Source organism: Acipenser ruthenus, chromosome 7 (assembly GCF_902713425.1).
Source record: "Acipenser ruthenus chromosome 7, fAciRut3.2 maternal haplotype, whole genome shotgun sequence".
Classification (NCBI taxonomy): domain Eukaryota; kingdom Metazoa; phylum Chordata; class Actinopteri; order Acipenseriformes; family Acipenseridae; genus Acipenser; species Acipenser ruthenus.
The window spans coordinates 46118477-46144740 of record NC_081195.1 but is presented as its reverse complement, the minus strand read 5'-3'; the positions used below and the strand labels follow the sequence as shown (position 1 = coordinate 46144740).

Sequence of the window (26264 nt, the reverse complement as noted above, 5' to 3'; positions counted from 1 at the left end):
TTGCGGTGATGAAAGAATTAAATTTAAGGCGCCACTATGAAACGAAACATAAAGAAAAACACAGCGAGTTTGAAGGAAAGGAAGCAAGAAAAGCTGGCCGAATTAAAAAGAACCCTTGATTTACAGCAGAACATGTTAAAAAAAGGCAAAAAGTGAAAGTGATGTGGCAGTAAAGGCAAGTTACCATGTGTCAGAGCTAAAGTTGTCAAAGCCTTTTTCTGAGGGTGCTTTTGTAAAAGACGAGTCACAGAAATAGTCTGTCATCGGAAAAAGTGTGTTTTCTAATGTCAGTCTTTCAAGAAATACCGTGGCTGAAATAGTGGATGACCTGGCTACTGATCTTCAAGATCAGCTCACTGAAAAAGCAAGCGATTTAGTAGCCTTTTTTCTTGCTGTTGACGAGAGCACAGATATTACTAATACCGCTGCGTTACCCAAGAGCTTTTGAATGTTGCAGCTATGCACCTCACTACCACAGCAAACGATATATTGAGAAGTGTGCGCGCAACATGAAATTACAGTGGGAGAAATTAGCTGGATTGACAACAGACAACAGCCTGTCATGTGTGGTGAAAAAAATGGGCTTATTGCTTTGGTGTGCAAAAAACTACAGGAGGTGAATTGTCCAATGACACTTATAATGTGCCACTGTATTCCACACCAGGAAGCGCTGTGTGGGAAGGTGCTGAAAATAGATCACATAATGGTCACGGTTGTGAAAACGGTAAATTTCATCAGGCCGAAAGGTTTATATAGTAATGTTGTTGATGCTGACACCCTGGGATCCTTCAAGGAGCTGCTTGATGAGATTCTGGGATCAATAAGCTACTAACAACCAAACGAGCAAGATGGGCTGAATGGCCTCCTCTCGTTTGTAAACTTTCTTATGTTCTTATGTTTGAATCACCGGCAATTCCAAAAGTTGCTTGACAAGCTTAATGCTCAATATGGTTATTTGCCATACCATACCGAAGATATATACACAGTGTAAAACCACATAACATTCTAAAGATTCTGTGTTGATTTTTTGCTTAATATTCATGAGAATTACTGTTAAAAATCAAGACCTACCCAAAAACAACATGGTGTGTTTGAATGAGAAAATATTTTTTGACACTGATTTTGCTCCTCCTCTGATCCTCCTTAGCTCTGCTGTCTCATTTTCAATGCATCGCTTGTTTTTCCTTCCCATAATACATATTTAGATTTGTGTGCCTTGCACCACAGCAACCTCCAAAGCCATGTTCACAAGACGGGTTTAAGTATTGGAGGTGCATTTTATTAAAGCCATTCAACTTTTAGAAGTGCATTGAGCCCATGTTAACTGATTAACAAATTAGCAAATGACTCAGCCTCCTTAAAAATCAAGCATTTCTCTAAAGAGTCTCTAAGGAGTGTCTTGGATAAATTTCAACCTCAACCATAACTCACATCAAAAACTAAATCTTTTAGTTATACTGGAAATAGCCTGCCGAGATCAAATGTGGGACTTGATATGGCTCAGAATCCCCATTTTATGTTGAGCCTATAGTCCTTTTAGAAAAGAGCTACCATCATTTCCAATGGCGAAATCACATATATATGTTGTGGCTCATTGATTGTACATTTTTTTCATGTTTTATTACCCCAGTTCAACATTGTAACGTTTCAGGAAGTGGGCACAACTGTAGGAGGGACATTTAACATTGTCCCTTTGACTATAGTAATTTACAGGGTGCCATCACCCCTGGATTCCATGTATGTTTGGTTCTCACTACTTTTAGTTTAACATTACTAATAATAATAAATCAATGACGTACATCCCTATTGTTTTCCAGAGTGTTTATCAGCTAATGAAGTAATCACATCCAATTCACTTCATTTCTCTCCTAACAGATATATGATTCTTCATACATTGCCCAAAATGAAGCTCACAGGACTGTTAGCCTTCTTACCAATTAGCCTTCTTACGGATCTAATTAATTTAATCTTAATGCACAACTACTTTTCAAACTACCTTTGATGACCAGTTTTACTTACAGGTTAAAGGTACAGCAATGGGAACAAAAATGGCACCTAATTTTGCTTACGTGTATGTCGGGGATTTCGAAAAATATTTGTTTTGGCTCAACAGATTAATCCCTTCCATGATAATATTCTGATATGGAAACAATATATAGATTATATATTTTTTATTTGGAATGGTAATGAAGCTCAATTAAAGAATTATTTGAACACCTGCAATGTTTATCTTAAATTTACCTCCCAAATTAAGAAAAAAAAATCTCCCTATTAGCCAGGTACATCGGGCAAAAAGAATCTGTTCTACTGAGTCGACATTTACAAAGGAACATATCCAAACTAGATTCAAGGAGAGGGGTTTTACACAAAGAACTCTTGACCAAACCACACACCATGCACTTTCGTTGCAATGGGGAGATCTTTTGTGTCACAAACAAAAGCAAAAAGTACCGGAAAGAATAACTTTTTGTTGTTATACGCCAGAAATGAACAAACTACAAATAATTATTAACAATCATTGGCATAGTATTGAAAGTGACTCCACACTACCAAACATTTTTAAAAACAAACATTTGATTGTATAAAAAAAGAGAAAAAAAGCTTTTTGGTTCATTTAGACGTTAGTAGATATCAAACACTTATTAGATCAGACGGTAACTTCAATTGTCTGAATTGTTCCATATGCAAATACACATACCGGTACAACATTAGAGAATTTCCACATGCGAGCGAAAATCGACTCGTACGAATCAAATGACGTATCACCTGTGCAAGCAAAAATGTGGTGTACTACATAATCTGCCCTTGTGGCTTAATCTAAAGGTTAGGATTTCTGAACATATTATGGCAATTAATAGAAAGTACGCTAGATACCCAGTGACAGTACACTTTAACCAGGTAGGACATAACCTTAATGATTTCCTATTTTTTGGAATAGAAGAAATCATGACTCCGAAAAGAAGGTGGGGGGGATGTCAATTTAATTAGGAAACAAAAATAAATGAAATGATTTCTGAATTGGGATCAGTAAGCCCCAATGGATTGAATGTGGACTTTGATCTGTCTGTATTTTTATCCTTTGCTACTGCTTTTGCAGCTGTTGTTTATACCCAATTGCTTATATTTAAGTACTTGTCTCACTTTAATATTGATTTAAACCTGAAAGCAGTAAAATAGTTTGACATAACTGTCCGTAAATATACTAATTGGATAATATTTGTCTAATTTGTTATTTTGAGCCCTGTAGATTGTCAATGATCCAGGTGATCCTGATGGAAATGTTTGTAGTCTGGATTATTGGTAGCTCTATTTAGAAACACCTGATGTGCAGATTTGCTGACACTGCTTTTTCTTTCCCTTGATGAAGGCGGATACGGCTGTGCTGAAACGTGGGGGGGGGGGGGGGGTAACTGTGCTTGAAATGTTATGGACTTTGTAATTTAGTTTAATAAAGTTTGATGTTTTTATCAAATCCACTCGTGATTAATGTCGGATTGGCCTTCATGCCTTTCAATGACAACAAGATGTACCGCCTTCTTTTGACGATTCTCCAATTAGAATGAAAAAGGCGATTATCTTCCAGCAGTGGCTTTATAACTCACTCAAACAAGCAAGCACCATACATTCGTTTCAGATTTCTGTCAGTCGAGAAGGAGGGTGTTGTATGACAAATATTTATTTTCGTGGAGTCCCAGTTTTTGTGCAGTAACGCAAATATTTTGACATATTGGAAATAAAAAGGCAACGCCAGCAATCATATTAATTGAATTAGACAACCAAACAGCGGAGACTGAGGCATTTATTACATTACTGTTTACTAAATATTTTATGCAGCCATGGCAAGAAGAGCGGTACCCAAATACGGTGAAGACTTCAGCTTTGTCAGTCCCATGGTCAAATATATGCTCTTTATCTTTAACATGCTCTTCTGGGTAAGCTGTTTTATTCCATTTGAATTTTGAGATGTTTTCAGAATAATACAGTAATGCACCTTCAAAATGAAAACACCAGTCAGTGCTTGTGCATTTAACAAAAAAAACTTTGACCTGACCTGTGTGCGGCGTTTTAAATTACCGGTAAATAAACGACTGACTGTAAAGGTATGCCGTACAGATACGGTATGAACATTTATAGTAAATAGAACACCTCGCCACTGCAACTGAACTAGCAGTCTGTATTCACCGCCTATCTTTATTAAATATAAAGCATTATGAATAGGTGGTTTCTATGTAAAAAGCTGCTGATTTCTTAAGTACAGTAGTTTCCTGTACTTACCAGCCCATTTTGTTACTTGCAAACAGTACAGTTCCACATGACTGGTGGGCATTTTGCAACTCGTGCGTTTACTATTTAACGTATGTTTATGCCAAGGCGAGTACATGGCAGGCACTGTCAGTACTGTAAGGTGTAAGTAAAACATACAAGCCGATGACAGGGACATGCAATTAGTTGTAAATACATACGACTAATATTATTATCTTAATACGCATCTACAATTACGCCGCGGAGGAGAGAAGCTGGTCTATGAAGAGATGGGGTGCTGAAGGTTTTTCTGGAGAATGCGACAGGATCGCACTCTGTACTGATTCTGAGGTTAAAGATTTGGACACAAGAGCACTACTATGACTACTAATAATATAATATGAGGATTCCATTTTGGACCGGCACATGGAATTTTTTGAACATTAAGCAAAATTCTGTAATGGTTCTGGCTTTGTCTGAACCATCCTCCCTTCTCCAGCAGGTTAAAATCCATTAAATTAACAAGGAGAAAATATCCCGTTTTAAATTTATTAGAACGCTTCAACATTACACATTTTTACCAAGTATTGAATGTGTAATTTCTACTGCAGTAAACCACGCCGTGAACTGATATTAAATAGTTCAGTGTACAGTGCGATTTTAAGGAACCGGATGAGAGGCGTTCAATGGGATTGGCAATGGGTACAATAAACCGCAGGAAAGTTCATGCTTATTTTTAGACTGAGATTTGGCTTAAGTAATCAATCGCACTTTTCTAGATTAGTTTTGGGGAACTGTTCAGTTATTAATGGTTTTATTTATTTTAATTATTTTGGTTTATACAGCTGAACTATTTGTACTGTAATACAATACAAGGTAAGCCTAATTAAACAAAAACGCAAAACAGGAAATACATTGTACAATAAATATACGAAATCAATATAGTGCTGCTTTTCACGAAAAGTCATTTGATGGGGAAGAGATCCATAAATTCACAAATTGGATAATAAAGTTTTGGTCTGGTTTTGATCATCTTGTGAATCACAGTATGATGCATAAGCCAATTCTTTAGAATGGTTGCAGGCATTCCTAATAATTAATTACATGAAACATTTCTGGTGCTGTTGAGAGAAGCTGGGCTACAATGGCACTTGCCAGAGGAACAAAGCAAGCTTGGTATTTATGTAATTTATTTATTTTTATTTGAAATCCAAAATACAGCTTTAGCAATAATACTTTCTTACCATATTGCAGAGCTCAATGTATTGCATGCCGTTCTACAGTTTATGTAATGATATTCAACTGCTGAACCTTAAATATTTAACTACCTTCTACTGTACAGTTATGAAGGTTACTAAATCCATCACAGTTGATGATCTTTGTGTTTTTTGTAGATTTTGATGTTTGTTTGTTTCTTTTATATGACTGCAGTTTACAACAGTTTGCCACAGCAATTCCTTAGCACCTGAAAACAGAATGTTATGACCAAACTTTTTTTTTCTTTTTTTTTACTAACTTTGTGTGAAATATATAAAATATACACTAACATAAACAATAATGTAATTAAATTTAAAATTGCAGTTTATATGTTTAAAGGGAGCTTCACAGTGTGTTTGTTCTTTGGACATTTTTTGCAGTTCACAGGCATTCAAACTTCATTTAAACCCACTGTTGCTTCGCACCCAAAGTCTCATGTACTCAAAATGATAATTAGGTTACACTAGACCCTATGAATTGCAGTTTAAAAGGGCTTTAAGAATTGTTTTCTTGTTTTGGATCTTGACAAAAGTGGACTCTGCTAGTAATTTTTTCAACACTAGATAAATTTTGTGTTACATTTATTAAAGGGAAGTGATACAGTAATTTACATCAGAACTGTGAATTAGGCTATAGCCAAATTGCATGGGCCAGTGTGTAACTACAGTAGAGGTAATATCTGTGTATTACAAATCAATATGTGATTGAAGCCGTTATTTTATTTCAGGGCAGGTCACATTTGTTTTGTAGTGTGCTAGCGGGTTTTCAGATTGAGAACAAGCTACAGTACATATCACATTTGTTTTAGTTAATTACTAATTCTATATGCATTTTGATAGAAAATATACATGGTTCAGCAATACACCTTTTAAAGAAATGTACTTCAAACCCACAAAACCTTAACCCTTTATCAAAGGCTGAAGTTGTGCAGAACAGCTAAGCAGAATGTGGTGTTGTTTGAGCTTGCTTTGTGCTTTGTGCTTTGCGTGTGATTGCGTTGCAGTGTTTTCCTACACACCCTCTTTTGAAACAGTTTGTGATCTCTGGGGACTTCTAATTTAAGCCAGTCAGACCAAGTTCACGTTGCAGGTCACTAGTTTGCAAACTGCACTGTATGCAAATTAAAGTCCCGTGCTTAACTACAGTTTCCATTTTGATATGGGGGATGGTTTGTGTTTGTTCACAAAAACACACATGGCATGTGAAAAGATTGATTTGAATGTTGCTATAGAACATGGCTTCTCAAACTTTAAGTCCGGGCCCCCCCTTTTTCTGAGAGAGAGACACACACTCAAAGCCTGTGTTTTTTTTAACACTATTCGGATAGTTGGAAGCACTGGCTCCATTGGTTTTCCCTATCTGCAATAGACTTCAAGACAAACTGAAAAAAATCACATGTGCTATAAATGATTTTTCATTGGATGAATCGCAACATTTTTTTTTTTTATCAATTGAGTCTCCGGATATGCTTCCAGCCTTGCTTGTTTCATAAAATTACCTCACCCAATATTCTATTACGCACGCGATGTTGGAGTTAGTGGAGAGAGTATATTCAAAGTTGATAGTAGACATCTTTGCCTGTATTAAAGCAATTTAATTTAATACTATTCTGTATGTGAGGTGAATATTATTTAATTTTGGACGACGGTAGGAAACCCAATTTTTAATTTTCGTATATTAAAATTATAGTGAATTCTGTGGTGTGCCAGTGCCACCGTGTTAAATGGCTGAGGCCGTGAATGTGGTAGATCGGTTGCTAAAGTCTCCCTTTTGGTATTTTAGAATATACTGAGAACGTTAGTATAAAATCCAAGGGTAAACCTCAGCCTCAAATAAAAATAAATGTAGAAGAATAAAAGTAATACTACTAGATCATTTCATTGTCACTGGTATGATAGCGTGGATTGGCTGACAGGCAGCGGAATTACAAACTATTATTGCCCTTGTTTACATTTTTGTATTTCTGCTAGTACTTGGACAAAATACTGATTAAATGATATAAAAAAAATTTGATCGAGCAGTAAAACAATATTCCAAAGCAAAAGACCACGTCCATGCTGAAGTGAAACTGAAGCTGCTAGGACAAGTTCGCATTGAGCATGTTATAGATGAAGGTGCACGGATTCAAGTAGCAAAACACAACACATGAAGGAACATGGCTGTTTTAAAATGTCTAGATGCATTGTTGAGAGTATGACAAGATGGTGGATTATTTAAAGAAGGGGAACTACCGGGAGCTCACAGAGGTAATATAGCTTGCTATGATGAATTGCTTGCCACTCATATTGAGCAGTCTAGTGTATTTTCAGGAATGTCAAAAGCGATTCAGAATGATTTGATTTCTTCTATCTCATTATCCGTGCTTGAGCAGATAAAGCGGCAGTATTTTTTTTTTTTTTTTTTGCATGGCAGATAGATGAGTCAACTGACACTGCCTGTCATTCTCAGCTTTCTATAATTGTGCGGTATGTGGAAGAATTGGGGAAATATACAAGAGCGTTTCCTGGTGTGTTTTTTTTTTTTTATGTAACCAGTGGGCGAGATGCGCATTCAGTTTTCAACCTCGCTGGCACAACAATGGCAGAGTGATTTTGAAGAGAAACTGGTTGCACAAACGTATGACGGAGCTGCAGTGATGTCTTCTGAATTAAACAGGCTTCAAGCCAAAGTATGAGAAGTGGCTCCAAGTGCTGTCTTCATACACTGCTACACGCATTGTCTAAACCTGGTGTTAAGCCAAGGAGCGAAATGCATTACACAGGCCAGGGTGTTCTTCTTCAAATGGGTTTCTTCACCAAAGGCTAACTAACTTGAGGAAAATAATGCCGTGGCTGTAGGCCTTGTAAGTGTGACAGGATGATGTCCTTTATCTTCAACTCACAGAATTAATTTTCTCTGAAATCTGTCATCAGAGAGAGTTTCAAAACTGCCACCCTGCACACGTGAACACCAGGTATTAAGCTAGCTTTTTGAATGAATGCTTTGATTTTGTCATTCATAAAAAGGTTTGTATCACGTCCCTGTAGACTTTTGTTCAGCTCTTTGAGACGATCAATCACATCCGTGAGATAAGCAAGCATTGCAAGTCGCTGTGAATCTTGGAGAAGTCCAACATAAAGAATATGTTGTTTCTCCAGAAAAAACATTGCTTCTTGTCTCGGCTCAAGCAAACGTGTCAAAACCTTCCCATGGGAAAGCCATCGTACTTTCATATGAAATGGCAATTGCTGATGTTCAGAACCCATTTCTTTGCAAAGCACAGAAAACAAACGTGGCGCAATGATGTGGGGCTTACCGTTTTTTGCTATCCTTAAAGCCACCACGTAGGACGCCCGGAGTGCTTTAGAATTCACACTGCTTCCTTGAAAAATGACATCCTGTTGATTTTTTTTTCCTGAGGAAGTTAGCGAATCTGAAAAAACAATTGGTTTGTCCTTCGGGAAAAGATGCTTGGCTTCTAAATCAATGTGCATTTTTGAAGGCTTCATATTTTCATGAGCAAGTATTTCACCACAAAAACACTACGGTTGCGGGTTAGTCACGGATCCAGCATATGTAAACACCAGCTCAATATGTTTTTCGTCATATTTCTGACTCTTTTGGCTTTTGAAACATGATTTCCATGCTCACATTCCTGACTGGCCATCTTGGAAGCAGGCTTTTTCAAAAAATGATTTATATTACACAATGTAGTTTGCTAATACTGAAACTCATCCACAAAAAAGCTTGTCTTTATCAAATGGTCACTTAGTTTTATTCTGTTTTTCATATTAACTCTTCTTTGCTTCATTGATTTTGACTTCTCTCTTTTTATGGTTACCAGAATAATTGGTGAGAAATGTCAAGGAAAGGACCACATCGTTTAATCTACCAAACCCTTTGCAACCCCCTTGAGACATCCCCGTAACACCCCTGGGGGTCGCAACCCCCAGTTTGAGAACTCCTGCATAGAATCAAGAAGTAATGCTGGTGCTATATTTTGCAAATCCTCTCTTGGTTATCTTCTGAAAACTTTACATTAAACAGTCCTGACAATATAATTGATAGGGGTCATCAAAGTTATACAGTATTATTGTTACTTTTTATTGTGCGAGTTTTACTCCATGCAAATATTCAATGTCTCTGGTAAAATCACAAACTGTAGGTGCGTATATACCAAAGGTATTGATGTATTTTTCACTGAGGCTTCTCCAAATCTATATCTTTGGGGATTTGTAGTTTTTCATGGGTGCGGTGTGTGTAGTGTTTGGTTGTGTTTTTTTTTTTTTTTTGGTACTCCTGTGATTACGAAGTAGAAAGAGGTGAATTCTGTTCATAATCAATTAGCAGTGGATCCCCAGGTGAAGAATCTGCCAGGCTGCCACCTCTTATTATCAGAGGTACACCTTGAGGAGAAAGGCATCAAAGGATGTCTTCAAGGAGATATCTATTAATCACAGCAGTTAATTTATCAAAACTGGACACAGTAAGTGGTTCGAAATTACACGTTTTATTAAAGCAGTCGGTAGTTGCTGAGTCAGTAAGGGTGATGTGGGTGCTGCCTGCAGGCACTTGAATTATTTTACAGGAGAATAAGGAGCTTTCCTATTCAAACCCCTGAAACGTAACAGAACAGTTACTGTTGACAAAGTCTGGTAATGGTTGTGCTCAATGCCTGGAGGGAGTAGATTTTTTTCTCAGGAATGGGTTGGTACAATTATTCTGCTGGCTGAGGAGGCAATGACCATTTTTTAGTAAGAAATCACCTGTGAAATTATACTATGTAGGGGCATATTTTACAAGTGTATTATCAGTCTATTGTTGACTTCCATTTTTTATATTAATATTACAAAAAAGTTTGTATTAATATTACAAAAACAGTCTTTTGAGCACTTTCAGGTTACCATGGGCATTTGTCAGTGCATCTGTCTGCACTGTACATGCCTAATTTGAACAATACCCTTAACTCTTTCAACACTGCAGACCTGTATACACATCTAGGAAAGATCCACTGAAAACTACAAACCACTCTTGTACTACAGTATACAGTCGGTAGGATAACCACTGAAAACAGCAGACAAGTAAACTAATCCAATATACTGATATTTTATTCACAAAAAGGACAATATTTAAGTGGGTATCCTATGGTAGTCTTTGTATTTTACTGACATAGTGTTGAAACAGTTGAAGAGCAGATGTCTGTCGCATCCAAAAGGGGTCACCGGAAGGGACATGCCAGGATCAGCTGAACGCCTTCATTCAGTTGGCTGCATTTGTGTTCCAGGTGACACATACTAAAGTGTAGTGATTTGCTAGCTATCTGAATAAAACTAAACAATCATTCACTAGTTACTACAATGCACTGCAATCCTGTTTGGAGGTTGTCTGAATATGGGGTTGTCTGCATGTCTGTTTTCTTCTTTTTAGTCTGCAGTTGATTCTACGAATAACAATGAAGTCCAGGCCCTTTAGTAAATAAAACCTGCATTGGTGAACCCTTGCTTTGTAACATGGTGCCAATACAACATTATACCTTTATCTGAAGGGTGAATGGTGCTTTTCATCTACAATTTATTACGATATATTAGCCTGTTATTTTGTTTAAAGGAATACTTGCATTAAAAATAATTCCTTATAGCAGTGTTACACAGTTTAAAATCCCTGTTGAACAGCTTAGCTCATATTGGTGTTTTTAAATAGATATACATTTGCATGGATACGTGCTGTTTTATATTATCCAGGTACAATGCTATGATTCGGTTCTGTCTATATGTGGTTGTATTACAGCCAACCACATCTGTTGCTCCCCGAAGTCGGTATGGACCAGTTGTTAATCCTGTTATAGGTTTCACAAGTACTGTATTTCTATTTTTAATGGTTCATTATCATAATTATTTATGCAAATGTATAGTCTTACCTAAATATTGCAGTGGCTTAGGAAAAAAACACTTATGCTAATCTCCAGGTTAGCAATGAATGAGCTATTGAAGACAGTCTTCTGTCTGGGATGACTTAGATATTTTATTTTGTTTTGTGGTTTTGTGGCCTCTTCACCTATCTCTGCATTTGGATAAAGCTTTTCTAAATGTACTTTGGAATGGATATAAAAAATCAGTGCTGTCATTACTAATGTAGTTCAGACCACATGTACTTAAAGGTTATAAAAGGTTTTAAAAGGTGACCAGGATGTGATTAAAATAAGCATCAAGAAGAATACATTAGTGTCAAGAACTATGAAGTTCTATGCCTATACCAAGTTGCTATTTACAGTTACATAAAATACACACTTTGTCATCAGGGACTTTCTGAGGATGATTTAAGTTTATTTTTGGTGCCCATTATGGTTTCGCTTTCAGTTTGGAAGTGGAAAAGTTACCCTTTCATGTTAAAATGAAAATGTAATGAGAATGGAAAGTACAGGAATGAACACAAATTTTACTTCAAAAAGTACAGAGGTAGTTTTCAAAATTTAAGAAAGTTCCTCAGATTAACAGTGACATGTTTACTGTACAAAAACCTTGGTGTCAGTCTGGCTAGTTTTAATTGTTTTTGGGGGTCCTGCCACTCACTGCATTTATAATTGTACAGCAGTGCAGGTCTGTGCAATTTCAATCACATTATACTAAAGATAACCTTGCAAGGTTAAATAACACAACACAGCTCCCTGCATGAAATTTAGGTCATCAGACCAAATCAAGAAGATGCAAGTTCCCTGTTTGCATTACAATTGGGAGTACAAAGAAGACTATGCAGTGATCTGATTCAAGCATTCAGAATTCTAAAAGGTATTGACAATGTCAACCCAAGGGACTTTTTTGACCTGAATAAAGAAACAAAGACCAGGGGTCATAAATGGAGATTAGATAACTGGGCATTAAGAATAGAAAATAGGAGGTACTTTTTTAGACAGAGAATTGTGAGGGTCTGGAACCAACTCCCCAGTAATGTTGTTGAAGCGGACACCCTGGGATCCTTCAAGAAACCGCTTGATGAGATTCTGGGATCAATCAGGTACTAACAACCAAACGTGCAAGATGGGCCGAATGGCCTCCTCGTTTGTAAACTTTCTTATGTTCTTCTTATGGCCCAGTATTCTGTCTAGGGCAAACCAGCCAACCAGCCATGACCAAATTAAAACAGAAATGAGCAACACAGCTGCATGAAGTGCTGTTTTAATGGCTTTAGGTTACCAGTCAAATAAAGAAGATGCGAATGAAAATGGTTCCCTTTTTGCATTACAATTGAGGGTACAACATGTGCACAAACATTTAACATTTTCAGTATAATAGGACTCCAAAGAGAAGAAGCATGAATCATCTGCTGTCAAAATTAGGCAACTGGGGAAATCACCAGGCTGTAGGTGAAAAGACTTGGAAACATTGAAATTGTTTGAAGAATTTCTGTGATTTAAAAAAAAACAATATGCCAGATTTCCTCAACGTGAAGTATGAAGAATTGCTTGCAGTAGCATCAAAGCATACAGTATTAGTATTGATTTAAAAAAACAACAACTGAGGATCAATATTGGTTTGAATTCTTGCTCTAATATATTTAGAGAGGGCATTATATTTTCCATTTAATTTAATGATGGGTAATGCCAGGTCACTGAATAAAAGGTGCTATTGACAAACAAAACAAATGCTCCAGAAGAATGTACTCTTGTTTTATTAAAGTATGTGGCATGTGTCTCAAATAGCCAGTCAATACAATTGAATTGTGATTACAATGTTTTGAACCTTTGCCCTCCACAAATACCATGACATTCTCCTCACCTTACAGTAGAAATGGTATCAGGATAGTGAATTAAAAAAAACAATTCAAATTTGCAAACAAGGCAACAGAAACACTTGCACAGTATAGCTCCTTTTTGTTTCTTAAAATACACATGCCATATTTTGGACAACAGGTGTTTCACTCTGAAAGACTTTTTCTTGCACTGCAACAGGTTTTTTCTGTCTGAGCTGAAGGTCTATATATCTGTCGGTTCCAAAGTGTACAGAAGTCAGTAAGTTCCAGCCTCTGTCTTGCTTGGCATATGCCACCTGTCATAAGTGAAAGCTGCATGACGGGTTCTGACAGGCTTAGCAGTTTCCAAGTTCCAATAAAGCATAAAGAATATTACTCCCACACCATTAGTTAAAGTATGAAATTCTTATTATTATCATCATCAATATTTTAAATACTGTTATTTCTGACACAGGGTGATACGGGACCAAAACAATTGAGGGCAAGAAGAAACAGATTTTTCAGAATATACGTTTGGTATATCATGTCAACTGCAGCAAACCAATGTTGAGAGAGGAATGATTGGAAATATGATAGCACATGTTTTTACTGTGTAAACAATAGTTATCACCTTTTCTTCACAGATGATGTCAATGGTCATGATTTCAATTGGAGTTTATGCCAGAGTAATGAAGCATGCAGGTGGGTAATACTGTCTTTATTAACAGTAGTTATGATCAGACAGTTTTTTTTCTAGGTTCCATTTGATAGTTTGTATACTCACAGTACAATCAAGAGCAAAGTTATAATGAAATCTCTCTACTACAACCATCAAATAGACTAACAAGGATATCCATGTTAGAGAGCTGGACCTAATAGTGTGAGGTTTCAGATTTAAGAGTGGCATTATGGCAAGCTAGTGTTTCAAGATGGTCACAAGGAGAGAGTTCACTATTGGACCTATAATGCGGACTTGGCAGTGGTCAGCAGCAGTTGTGGGTGAATACTAGCTGCTTCAGTCCTGTGTTGGTAAGAGTGAGGGGCATAAACAGTGCCATTGTAATGGTATAAACAAGGACTAGTGGGACTTTCCTGTTATTGCCTGAAGCAAAGTGTATTATCTGGCAATCGTGTTGATGTGGCTGGGCCGTCCCTATTTCTGGCTGTTCTCTTGTCAGAAACTTTTACACAGATATCAGAAGTCCTGGGTGGCACTGAGAATTTGGCACCACTTTTCCTTTGTCCCACAGATTAGACCTCATATGCCTTGGGGTGTTTAAAGCAGCATTTCTTTTCATCAATGGTAAGTGAAGCTTTAGGGTGTGAATATATATTTTTACATCTTTATGGCTGTGGTTTTCTATTTTACATTGTGTATGGGAGTTTAAAAGATTTAAACTATGACTTCCTTTACCTTTTTATATTCAACTGCACTTATACAATACTTTTTAGAGTCAATATTTTCTGAATTGCAGAAAATGCTGCTGGCCTATTTTGAAGGTAATTTAGTTTGACTAGTACCAAATTGTTTGGATGAGTCTGGAATTTGGAAAGCTCTTTTGAGTTATGCCCAGATTCACTGATTACCTCAAGAGAAAAATATCCTGATACTTTTTTGTTCATCTGGGTGTTTGTGCTTAATAAGCTGAAGTCTAATTAAAAGCAAATTGTGGAAGGGTAGTGGGTAATTCACTGACCCAGGGGAGACAGAAAGGTGAACTTGACACACAGCACAGGTGCACAGTTTTATTATTGGTGGGTGATTCCACGTTCTAGCCTGCAGAGGACGCTGTTGACCGTGGTCTGCCTACCAACGATGGTAGACAGAACCACAGTAAAGAGGCGGTACAGAATACAAGTGCAGGCGCACTCACAGGTGCTCAACAACAAAAAATAAGCAAAAGGAAAATAAAACACATTAATCAAAACTACAAATACAAGGTGCTGCACTCGGCACACACACGCACGGCCCGGGTCTCCGTCCTACACTCGCCGCTCCCTCAGCCTGCTATAAAAACACTTATGGGGTCTGCCCACGGTTTTCCCCACTACCACTATTTTCTTGCTTTTGTTCTCTTTTCTTTTTTTTCGGGGTTTTCCTTCCCGGCCGTTTCTCAGTTCTGGACCAGAGTATCCACATGTCTTTTAGAAGGGCAGACCTGAGGGAACAGCAGAATGTTATTTTATAGGGCAAGCAATCCCCATCCCCCCAAGACCTGCCTCTTAGCCACTCAGAGAGAGGGAAAGCCCACACACCCTCTCTCCTACCTCTCCGTGTCATTGCCATGACCAACAGGTGGATATTGAACAGCTGCTGCCCTCTTCCTGCAGCACTTTGAATAAACCAGAAGAGTCAGCACAGGTCCCCCCCTACTACACAAATATATTAGGTTTTGTAATCCTCCCTAGCTTGTTGATTGCATTTCCCATACATTGTATGTCACGCAGCCATTGGCTTTTTTTTTTTTTTTTTTTTTTTAATTTAGTCGTCGCCAATTATTTTTACCCCGGTTTTCACCCCAATTTAGTATGCCCAATTATTATCTGTATCCCCGGCTCACCGCTCACAACCCCCCCGCCGACTCGGGGAAACGGAGGCTGGAACACGCGTCCTCCGAAACGTGCTCCTTCCAAGCCGTCATTTTTCGCACTGCAGATCTACAGCAATGCCACCAGACCTATAGTGCCGGAGGACAACACAGATCTGCCGGCTCTGCTGCAGAGCCACAGGCGCCCTATCGGCCACAGGGGTCGCTGATGCGCGGTGAGCCGTGGATTCCCCTGCCGACCTAAGCCCTCCCTACCCGGGCAGCACTCAGCCAATTGTGCGCCGCCCCCTAGGAACTCTCGGTCACGGTCAGCTGTGACATAGCCTGGATTCGAACCTGCGATCTCCAGGCTATAGAGCACATCCTGCGAGGAGCGCCTTTACTGGATGCGCCACTCGGGAGCCATTGGCTTTTTCTTAATTGAAAAGAGTTGTATTTACTTTATGTAATGTACTTCCAGAACCTAATTTGTCTTTAGTGAAACAGAACTATTGTGTCTGGTCAGTCTGTGAGTGTGTATTTTTACTCCTACACATTCCTAGAAATACAAACCTACCAGGAATTGATGTGATTTACTGTGAAATCAAGCACAAAACGACATGCTCGCTCTTTGACTCGATACAGGCTTATAGAACACTCCTTAATGGGATTCTGTAGCCAACTAATTCCATTTTAAGATTTACAATGTGATGCAACAGACAGTGCTAAATATTTAACCACACCATGCACTTCCAGTGAATACAGTTAAGGTATAACCTTTTCAATTTGTGTGAAATTTGAAGAAATAAACACCATCAAATGTAATGATATAACATCTTACATAATTTACAGACAAACTTAACAGGATGCTTTACTGTAACAGTCCAAAGAATAGGATTTTGGGATCATAACCATTAACTGAAAGTTAATAGAGTGAGTTGGGGAAGCATATCAATGTTGCACAGGCAACCTATTCGTTTCAATAGACAGCGCAATGCTAACATGCATCCCTACCTTACTTCCCCGCTGTCAGCCTTTGAAGTGTTTTCAGAAGCAGTTTTTCCCGTGGCAAACAGTTGAGAATTAGAAGACAATAACAGTTAAGAAATAAAAAATGAGGAAATTGTAGACTATATATGATTTGAATTAAATGAATTGTTATTGGCAAGACATATTAACAGTAATATCTCCACTTTTCATTCTAAAGATTTTTTTCTTTTTTTTTCTTTTACAGAAGCGGCTATGGCATGTCTAGCTGTAGACCCTGCTGTCATGTTAATGGTCATTGGAGTATTAATGTTTCTAATAACTTTCTGTGGGTGTATTGGCTCAGTACGAGAAAATATCTGCCTCTTACAAACGGTGAGTTTTAAAATGAGATGCACTGTAGATAGTCCATACAATTAACACTAGAACTAGAAAGGCATATCTGACACTCCAACATATCACTGTGGCTCAGGTAAAGTTAGCACAGGGTCCTCATGTCAGAATGGCAATAGGACACCCTTCCCTGCTTGCCTTTCATGACCTTGGAAAGGAGGACATCTCTATGGTGTTACAGAACACTCTGCAAGTTGTTGTGTCGGGTGTTGACCGTGTCGCAGTGTTCACCAGGAGAAACTCTTCTGAGGACTGCAGTGTATCCAGATCACTCTCTCCCACAACAATGCAGGTTTTCTGTTCCCATGATACGCTGCTTATTTCAATCAGAGCACAAGCAGGGTTGCAGGAAGCAGCATGAACTACATACACTGGGGTGTTTAGTAGAAAATATCTCTTTTCTGGTGAACATCCCCAACTAAAAGGGGGGGGGGGGGGGGGGGGACATTCCCATGGTTATTTACCTATGATGTGTGAAGAAAAAAAAAAAAGTCAAAACCATTGTGAATATGTAAAAAAAGAAAACAAATATGATATGGACAACACGGAATAGAGCAAATGAAAGTGTGACATGTTTCTTGTTCAAGCTGCAGGGGGTTCTGTAACAAAGTGTACTGCAGGACCTGCATTAAATTAACCCACTGTGTCTGCTATGCAGATGGCATGGTGTGTACACCTATAGAAAGGACTATGTGACAAAAGACTTCTGATTCCTTGTATATTGACAGTAGGGTTTAAACACATTAGTGTGGCAGTAGAATTTATCCTGCATGCTACATGAGCTGAGTAACTCCCTTGCATTCAGTATTTCCTGGAATGCCATCTTTCCTCATACAATAGACAGGAGTTTAATGCACAGTTATTCGAATACGGACCGTCTAAATAAAATTTGGCTGCAAATACATGCAAATTATGTTCTTTGAAGAATAAATAAAGGATCAAACTGGGTCAGCAATTTGATCCCTGGGTGTATCCTTTGAAGTTAAGACCAGTATATGGGCTGTGACTAAGATCAGCTGAACTAGTAATGCTTAAATAAACAATTGTGTTTTTTTTTTTTTTTTTTTTTAAGCAAAAGAGAAGACTGATGATAAAGCACATTTAAAATGAATACAAATGAAACTCTCAACTTTGTATCCACGCAGCTTGCTCAAACAAGTCACATCTGCTATTCTGAAAGTCTTCTGTTGACTGTGATAAAAATCCTTAAAATAATAGGCTTTTTCCTTTTTCAGTTTTCCATCTGTTTGACCATAATCTTTCTGCTGCAGCTGGCAGCTGGAGTCCTGGGATTTGTCTTCTCTGATAAGGTACAGGATTTAATTACCCTCATAACCAGATTAAAGGTGACTTGTTCCCTAGTTGATGTCTGTAATGGATGCCTCTATTAAGTTTGCAGGGTCCCTGCTTCTGCAGAAACATCAGCCTCTGGATGTATTTTTTAATTCGCTTCCTCACAATACATCAGTTTGATGCCGGTCCTATTGCATTCTGAACTCGTTGCAGTGGCTGCGCAAAATTAGACAGTGGTCCTAGTTGCATCCTTTTATTCTACTGTTTCTATACAGAATGTGGCATCCATATATTTGGTGAAATCCAAGAGGGTTTGGAGAGTACTGCTTGCTAGTGAAAAATACACACGGTCCACTGTTCATCAAGGTCAGAATACTGCAAAGACTTGAATTGCTAATGCTAACACGTATAAGCAAACTGTCTGTATCATTACATCCTTGGATATTTAGTATATAACAAAGCAAACATTCAAATTAGTTTTCCTCTCTTCAAAAAATATATAGTAAGCTTGTGACTGAACTCCAGATCTTGTAAAAAGTGATTGTACATATTCTGACTATAAATAGTAGTACAATTTGATTTGTATCTAAATACAAAGTGTGGCATGAAGTAATATTGAAGAAATGTTGTTTACTATTCTGTTAATAAGTAATTTATCAGTTAAATGAAAACAAGAAAAGCAATGACCTCCAAAGTAGTAAATGTTTACAATTGTCAGCAGTTTGCCTTGCTCTTTAATCTTGAATGCATGCAGCTCTTTTGCCACATTTTATTTTAACTGTGCTGTCCCCAGTATTACTGATTTAATTCATCATGCAAATTAGAGGTCTGCTCGGGCCTAAATTTAAAACCCGATCCGAACCTGACCTGAGCCGGAGACCTTTGAAATATTTGCATACCCGACACAACCATCTCCACAAATATCTTCCTAACATACGCTATTGAAACTAAGTACATTCCGTGTAGAGTATTCCTGGATTCCAGTTAAAATGTAAGTAAATAAAAAAAAATCACTCTCTGTTAATCGTATCTCATTTACTTCCTTTCCTAATAATCCAAAACTGCATGATTTTAAAAGAAGACAACAGGTTTCTTCAAAACTGTTACCATAAACAGCCACACCAGAAGATGCTCTTGAATTTTTTGCTGTCATATTTCATTAATATTTTGCAAGATTTGCATTGTACAAAGCCACATGGACTTTTATTATTTCTGAAATACAACAGACATAATTTTTCCCAATCGGAACTTCCCACTGCTACACATTCTCCTGTTGAGATATTATTATTATATATATATATATATATATATATATATATATATATATATATATATATATATATATATATATATAATATTTTTTTTTAGACCATCAGCCTATATACAGACGAACCCGCTTTATATCATGATTGCTGTGCAGGCATAGTAATTCGTGTTGCACTTGGTGTTTTGTGTGCATTTGTATAAGACTGACTATGTTAAATGGTGACGTTGGTGTTTTGTAACTGAAGTCTATCCCGTTAAGACTGCCCCCGCAGCATTTGTTGACAGGCTGCACAAAATGTCAGTTTATCAGCCGAGATGATTATTGGTTGTTAGTTGCGTTGGAAATTAATTATATCCTGTGGTTACTTAATAAAGCCTGGCCACGCAGCATTTGACCAGCTGCACAAAATGAATAAGTGGGTTTGTGAGATGACAGTGGTCATTTCTTAAATAAGCTGCATCTCTCTATTGAAAGATAAGTTGTAGGCATCATGGGTAAGACAGATCTGTCAGACTGTATAGGACCGATTTTAGTAGATAGTTGTCAGGTGCTTTTGTATCAAAGACTGCACATATTACTGCTTTAAGTTAGCCATCAGTATTCGTGATTTACTACATAGGTGAGACAAGAACATTGTCACTGAACACTATCAAAAATGAGTTACCATTGGCTATGAGTTAATTCTCCTGAATATTAAAACTTGAAATGCTTATATCTGAACTGTGATTTTGCCAGTGTCTACCTTGTGGTATAAACAGGACCTGTATTAACTGCTGCTTTATTCTGTCTGACAGGCACGGGGGAAAGTGAGCGAGATTATCAACAATGCCATTATTCATTACAGGGATGACCTTGATCTCCAAAACCTAATTGATTACGGACAGCAAGAGGTAAAGAAAGCATGTATTTGTCAGAGCAAAGAAAAGAATATTAGACAAGCTGATCTTAGAATTGCTTTCTTTTTGTATAAATGCAGTTTTTCAGGCAAAAACTTTGAACATTTAACAGGAGGTATGGAAAGCTCACTTCCAACTCGGTTCTTAAGTGATGTGTTTATTCTGTTTAAAACGTTTATACAATAAATATATTTTCTTTCTGCATGGAACGAATACATAACATTTTTTATTGGTCCTCCTTTGTAGTAACTAGGCTAGTAAATGACAGCCATTGATCATAAGTAGTAAATAAATTAGCCGATTTACAATTTATTACCTATGTCGTCTTCTAGAACAGGGGCAGCCAACTTTTGGTCCTCCGGTTCATTCCTTTGCAGGACATTGGCCAGGTCTATTAGGGTTTTTACATTTTTATTTATGTTTTTGTTTCTTTTAACTTGGGCAAAGATTCAGTACTAAAAAGTAGCTGTAGCTAACATTGGTTCTAATTATGCTTACCCTGCCTTTCAGGTGGGCTGTTACTGTTTCACTTTAGTCATTTCACTCAGCAGTGTCCTTAAAGTCAAAACATGTTTCTGGTTGCAAAGCATGTCAGTCTTAGAGGAATCAGCTGATTGGTTAATGACAGTGAAAAAAGTTCTGATAGGGGTGTAGGCAATATTACTGTCCAGGTGAAATGGGTAAAGAAGTGTTACAAAGAGATTTATTTAACCTAGTGAAGTACCAGATATATTTTTGTATTGCCTTACAAATACCTATAGCAACCTAATGAGCATACCAAACCAGGAGTAAATTACCAAATTAAAATATTATAACTACTTTTGTCCTAGCGATTTTTCAGTGTATTCTGCCCATAGTTTCTTCTTGTCACAGTAAATGTTCCCCACAGCCCAGTTTCACAGCAGGCTCTGCAACTTGTGGGTGAGGTATAAAAACAGAGTGGTTCCTGTTCTCAATTCCGACCAACAGGATTCTGAACACCTGTTTTTAAAATTAATGAGAAATGATGGTTTTGCAGTGCAGGGGAGTGGCTTATCAGGGCTCACTTATTTTTCCAGTTTAGCTGCTGCGGTGGGATATCGTACAAGGACTGGTCTCAGAACATGTACTTCAACTGCACTCCTGACAATCCCAGCAGGGAGCGCTGCTCTGTCCCGTACTCCTGCTGTCTCCACCCGGAAGATGAGGTAAAGGCTGATTCTGAAATAGGTTACCTAATTGTAATGCTTGTCATTTTAAATCAAGGAGCAACAGCTCAGAGTTTTGACATGTTTCCACTTACCTGGCCCATAAGCAGTACTCAAAAACACATCACCGAGACATTGACCCAGATGGGTGTAGTGTAGTGAAGGCTGAGGGAACAAACACACAATAGTAAAACCATTCCCCAGTTTAACATGTTGAAAATATGCCATTTTTAATCTGGGGGATAAATACATTGAATAAGTAATGATTACAAAAGCATAATATTTTATAAGGTTCATGTATAACTAGGGCTTGCACTTTTTGGTTTCATTGTAACCTATAACCACCCCACCCCACCCCGTAATCATACTATTGTTTGCAGAGAGAGGACAGTATGGAAAGACATTGTAATGGTACAGTGGTGTGCAAAACAAAATCAGTTAGCCAGTATGTAAAGGAAAATTAGGATTTGGTTGAAGAAACTGTAAAAGGAAAGACTGAAATAGTATGCAAGTGCTGTAGAGTTGTAATTCCTGAGAAAAGTTACATAAATATACATTGTTTATTGAGTTTGTTCAGTTTGCAATGGGGCTTGGTTTTCATTCCTTGGCAAAAAAAAAAAATATCAAGCAATCTGTATAATGCAACCACTGGAGGGCAGTAAAGAACATAAATTCCAGTTGCTGTTAACATCTATGCAGATCAGTACCATTACAAAAAATAATTAAGACTTCAGGATGGCAACTTGTGTATAAAATAACTTCAGTTGTAGTGTCGTCACAGTGTATTAACTTGTAGTACCTGACTCTTTTAGCATGTAGCACTGTAATGTTTTAGCAGTTGTAAAAAGATGTGCTTCTTTGAAAATCTATAAAGAAAGAAAACACTGTGCTTCTTTCTGCAGGCTGTGATTAATACAATGTGTGGCCAGGGAATGCAGGACCTGGATTACTTGAAGGCAGGAGTGTTCGTCAACACCAACGGCTGCATCGACAAACTAGTGAACTGGATCCATGGGAATCTCTTCCTACTGGGAGGGATAGCGCTGGGCCTCGCCATTCCACAGGTAAACGGGAAAGCTTCTTACCAAAGCCATTGCACCAAACTTCAGGATTCTTTACCATCCTTGGGAACTTCAAGTTTATTTATGCTGTCGTGTATTATGTATTTAAAATATAGACGTTTTTGTTTTTTGCCATCCTGTGGTGAATGCTGTTCATTTCAAGATAGCTTTCCCTCCTTGAATCTGTTCAGTTTTGACATTTGATCAGAAGAAAAACGAAACCACCAAAACTAGTCAAACTTTGATTTTATTTGTTTCTTTATCCACACAGTTGGTTGGGATCCTTCTCTCCCAAATACTGATCAACCAGATAAAAGACCAGATAGAGTTGCAAAGGTACAACCGGCAGCACCGATCGGATCCCTGGAGCTGACGTGGCGAGCGCTGCTGAGCACTGTCAGGGGGGTTCTGTTGGAGACTGCTGTTCTTTTTGTTGTAGATGAACTTTTCAGTAGAGAGGTTTGTTCAATTTTAATTGCTATACCTAGCAATTAGAATTCAGTGTCAAGGGCTCGGAGTCACAAAGGCTATGCAGGGTGGGAGCAAAGTCCCTGTTCAAAGCCACTATTCTGCTGTTGGTAGATATCAATCCACTTGCAGCAGTGGTTGGTGACAGTAGTTGAAATTTCACATGGAACAAAATCTCCCACCCTAGTATACAAACTATTTCAAGCTTGGCAACATGCGATTTGTCAGACACTTTTCTCAACTCTTCAATTTGAAATGTAAATTAAAGTAAAAATGTTCTTATGGTGTTGTACATTTACCTCACCCTGTACTATATATACATGTATTTGGCTTATATGTACCTGTACATATGCAGTAAGTGTATGTAGTATATTAATGTGAGGCATGCTGGTGATCAGAGATCTGAATATCAAAGGTGTGCTGACCCTCTAATCACTGTAGATCAATGACACGAGAGGAGTTCTTGATGTCTGGATTTGTTTACCTACTTGTATTGCGTGTGACATCGATATTAAAATAGTGGTTGTTTGTGAACCCTAGGTCCATTAAGTACCCAAAACACATTTAGTGTTATTTCAGCACAATGATTTATATTTCAAATACGTCGAACTGTAAATGTATGCGTGTGCTATTTTACTGTATTGTTTTTAAACCCGACACCTCCTTGTGTCGGACAAACGTGTCCGGTTTAGCGAGGGGCTACTTTATGATTATGAAAAACTTTTTGGGGGTTAAGGTTGGGGCCCCACTATAGAATCTGATGGGATTAAAATGCCTTTCATTTATATATAAAAATATTATAGGTAAAATGAAGACGGAACAGAATGCATTGTACAGATGACGTTTACATTTAACAAAAACAATGTTAGTTTGATTCTTGCACCCTTGCATTTATAGACGTTATTTGGGCACTATCTGCTGCAGCAAACCACACCTCAACTGCTGCTATTTGAAAAAATGTCGCGCAACTCTCGCTAAAGATCTTGCTAAGATGAAACAAAGAATATTTAAGTGAGTATATTGCGGCTTTCTTCATGAACATAATTTCTTAGTACATACGACAAAATGTGCACTTTGCGAATTGTCGTAACGAAAATGCAAATTGCGGTATGTTTGCGCTGCGACTCACCAATCTTAGTACATCTACCCCTTAGTCTATTAATAAAAGCATTGAAAAACGTGATGTTTCAAAAGAGGAATCATCTGTTACAGTAACGTTTACTTAAAAGTAAATAATGCAGCTCATTACGGACATGTGTTTTTTTTCTTTTTTTACTTTTTACTTTCCTTACTGAGCTGGAAAAAATGGGAACATACTTATTTATGTAATGTGGATACAAATTGAAAATGACAATCACATAACATTGTAATGGGAAACGGTCTGTAAGCTCTAGACCAGTACAATGTAGTATTCTGTGACCCTTTTACATTGCGTGCCTCTTCATGGTTATAATCTTTATTGCCTTTATATTAACTAATTTGGTGGGCCAGGGGACCATTTTATGTCAAAGAAAATACACTGTTAATGGTACTAAACTAGTATAGTAACAAGTAACCCAAAATGTTAATTGAAGGACTCAAAACTGTGCCTGGTACTTGAGTAGTAATTTTGTAACATTGACATATTTCTTTCATTAAAAAAAAAAAAAAATGCAAATTGTATTTTGGTGTAAACGCCACGATCAACTAGGCATCTTATGTCATTCTCTTCTAGTTTACTCCTTCCTACACAGTCTGGTCACAAAATGAAGAGGTGCTTGCAAAATTATTTCTGATTTTCTATAGAACAAATACCCCTTTTTAAGTGCCTAAAATGTGTATAGTGAAATTATAAGGATTTTAAAATTACTGTGAAACCGTAATGGATTTAAAATAATTAAATTACTAATTTAACAAATGTCTTATGTCGATGTACATCTATCTGTCTTATCTGTACAAGGCTATTAAATATACTGTATGTGCACTGTAACTGTTGTAAAATATTACTGTTTTATTTGAATTCTGTTATGTTGGCTATGAGTGGTTGTAGGAAGTGTTAATTTGACTACTTATGTAATTGTCTGTATCTGGTATTAAAGTGGAATTAGTGAAAGGGGAAAATTGATCTCTCTCTCTCTCTCTCTCTCATTTTATATATATATTTTAGCTCAAAGATATATATATATATATATATATATATATATATATATATATATATATATATATATATATATATATATATATATATATATATATATGTGTGTGTGTGTGAACTATGAAAATATCCTGTTTGTATCTATGGAAAATATGGCTTAATGAACATTTAATAATGTTTGCATCTGAAACCTGTAAATTAGGTTGTTCACCAAAAAGTCAGTTTTTGCAGTGATTTAGTTAATGCCCTCCTACAGTCGCAGAATGTGCTGGCATTTTTTTTTTTTTTTTTTTTTTTTTAATTTACTTTTATCTGGCAGTTTTATGTTGTGTATCATTTGTATAAAGGACTGTGAAAGAAGGGCCTGTCCACAAGTTATGAAAGTTTTTGTTTCATTCACTTGAAGCAGGTTTAGAAACTCACACTAGTCCTGCACCCAGCCCTGCTACCCACAATGACATTAAATGATAAGGAGTTTGGGCAACCAGGATACTGTTAAATAAACTGTTCCTCCCCTTTAATTCCTTTAATAGTAAAGACTCGGATGGGACGTTATTCATGCTGTGATGTGTGATCAGTTCTGATGAGACAGCAGATTGCTCAAATTCCTGGCACCTGGTCATTTTCAGTAATCGCTAAACAATGGGGTGTTTTGAAACCCAGGACTGAGTGCAGTTGTAGTGTGAGTTTTTAAGCCTGCTTGGAGGCTAGTCGGCAGCAGTTTGGCCTTCCACATTTAGAACTTGGGCAAAAAATACAAAGAATTTGGTATTATTTTAAGTGATTATCTGTCCATAATGTGATTTAACACAATGTTTTCATTGTAAATGATTGTTGAGATACCTGT

The 26264-nt window shown here is 37.4% G+C and overlaps 1 protein-coding gene across 2 annotated transcripts; it reads left to right on the top strand.

Moving 5' to 3' along the window:
• Positions 1–3511: 3511 nt before the first annotated feature.
• LOC117415157 (tetraspanin-33) lies at positions 3512–25374 on the top strand. Of its 2 annotated transcripts, XM_034025148.3 has the most exons (8): positions 3512–3932; positions 13848–13905; positions 16966–17093; positions 18347–18421; positions 20466–20561; positions 21626–21754; positions 22657–22818; positions 23087–25374. In XM_034025148.3, the coding sequence occupies exons 1-8, from the start codon at positions 3837–3839 to the stop codon at positions 23186–23188; spliced, it is 846 nt and encodes a 281-aa protein (XP_033881039.3). In that variant the 5' UTR covers positions 3512–3836; the 3' UTR covers positions 23189–25374. The 2 variants fall into 2 exon arrangements, with proteins under 2 accessions (XP_033881039.3, XP_033881040.3); XM_034025149.3 differs by lacking the exons at positions 3512–3932; positions 13848–13905 and adding an exon at positions 13994–14506.
• The last annotated feature ends 890 nt before the right edge of the window (positions 25375–26264 follow it).

Bases quoted from the DNA above. Each gene is read 5' to 3' on its own strand.
- LOC117415157 (XM_034025148.3), top strand. From the start codon at position 3,837: ATGGCAAGAAGAGCGGTACCCAAATACGGTGAAGACTTCAGCTTTGTC. The intron at 13,906-16,965 runs GTGGGTAATACT...TTTCTTTTACAG, and splicing joins CAGAGTAATGAAGCATGCAG to AAGCGGCTATGGCATGTCTA. The intron at 18,422-20,465 runs GTACAGGATTTA...TCTGTCTGACAG, and splicing joins GATTTGTCTTCTCTGATAAG to GCACGGGGGAAAGTGAGCGA.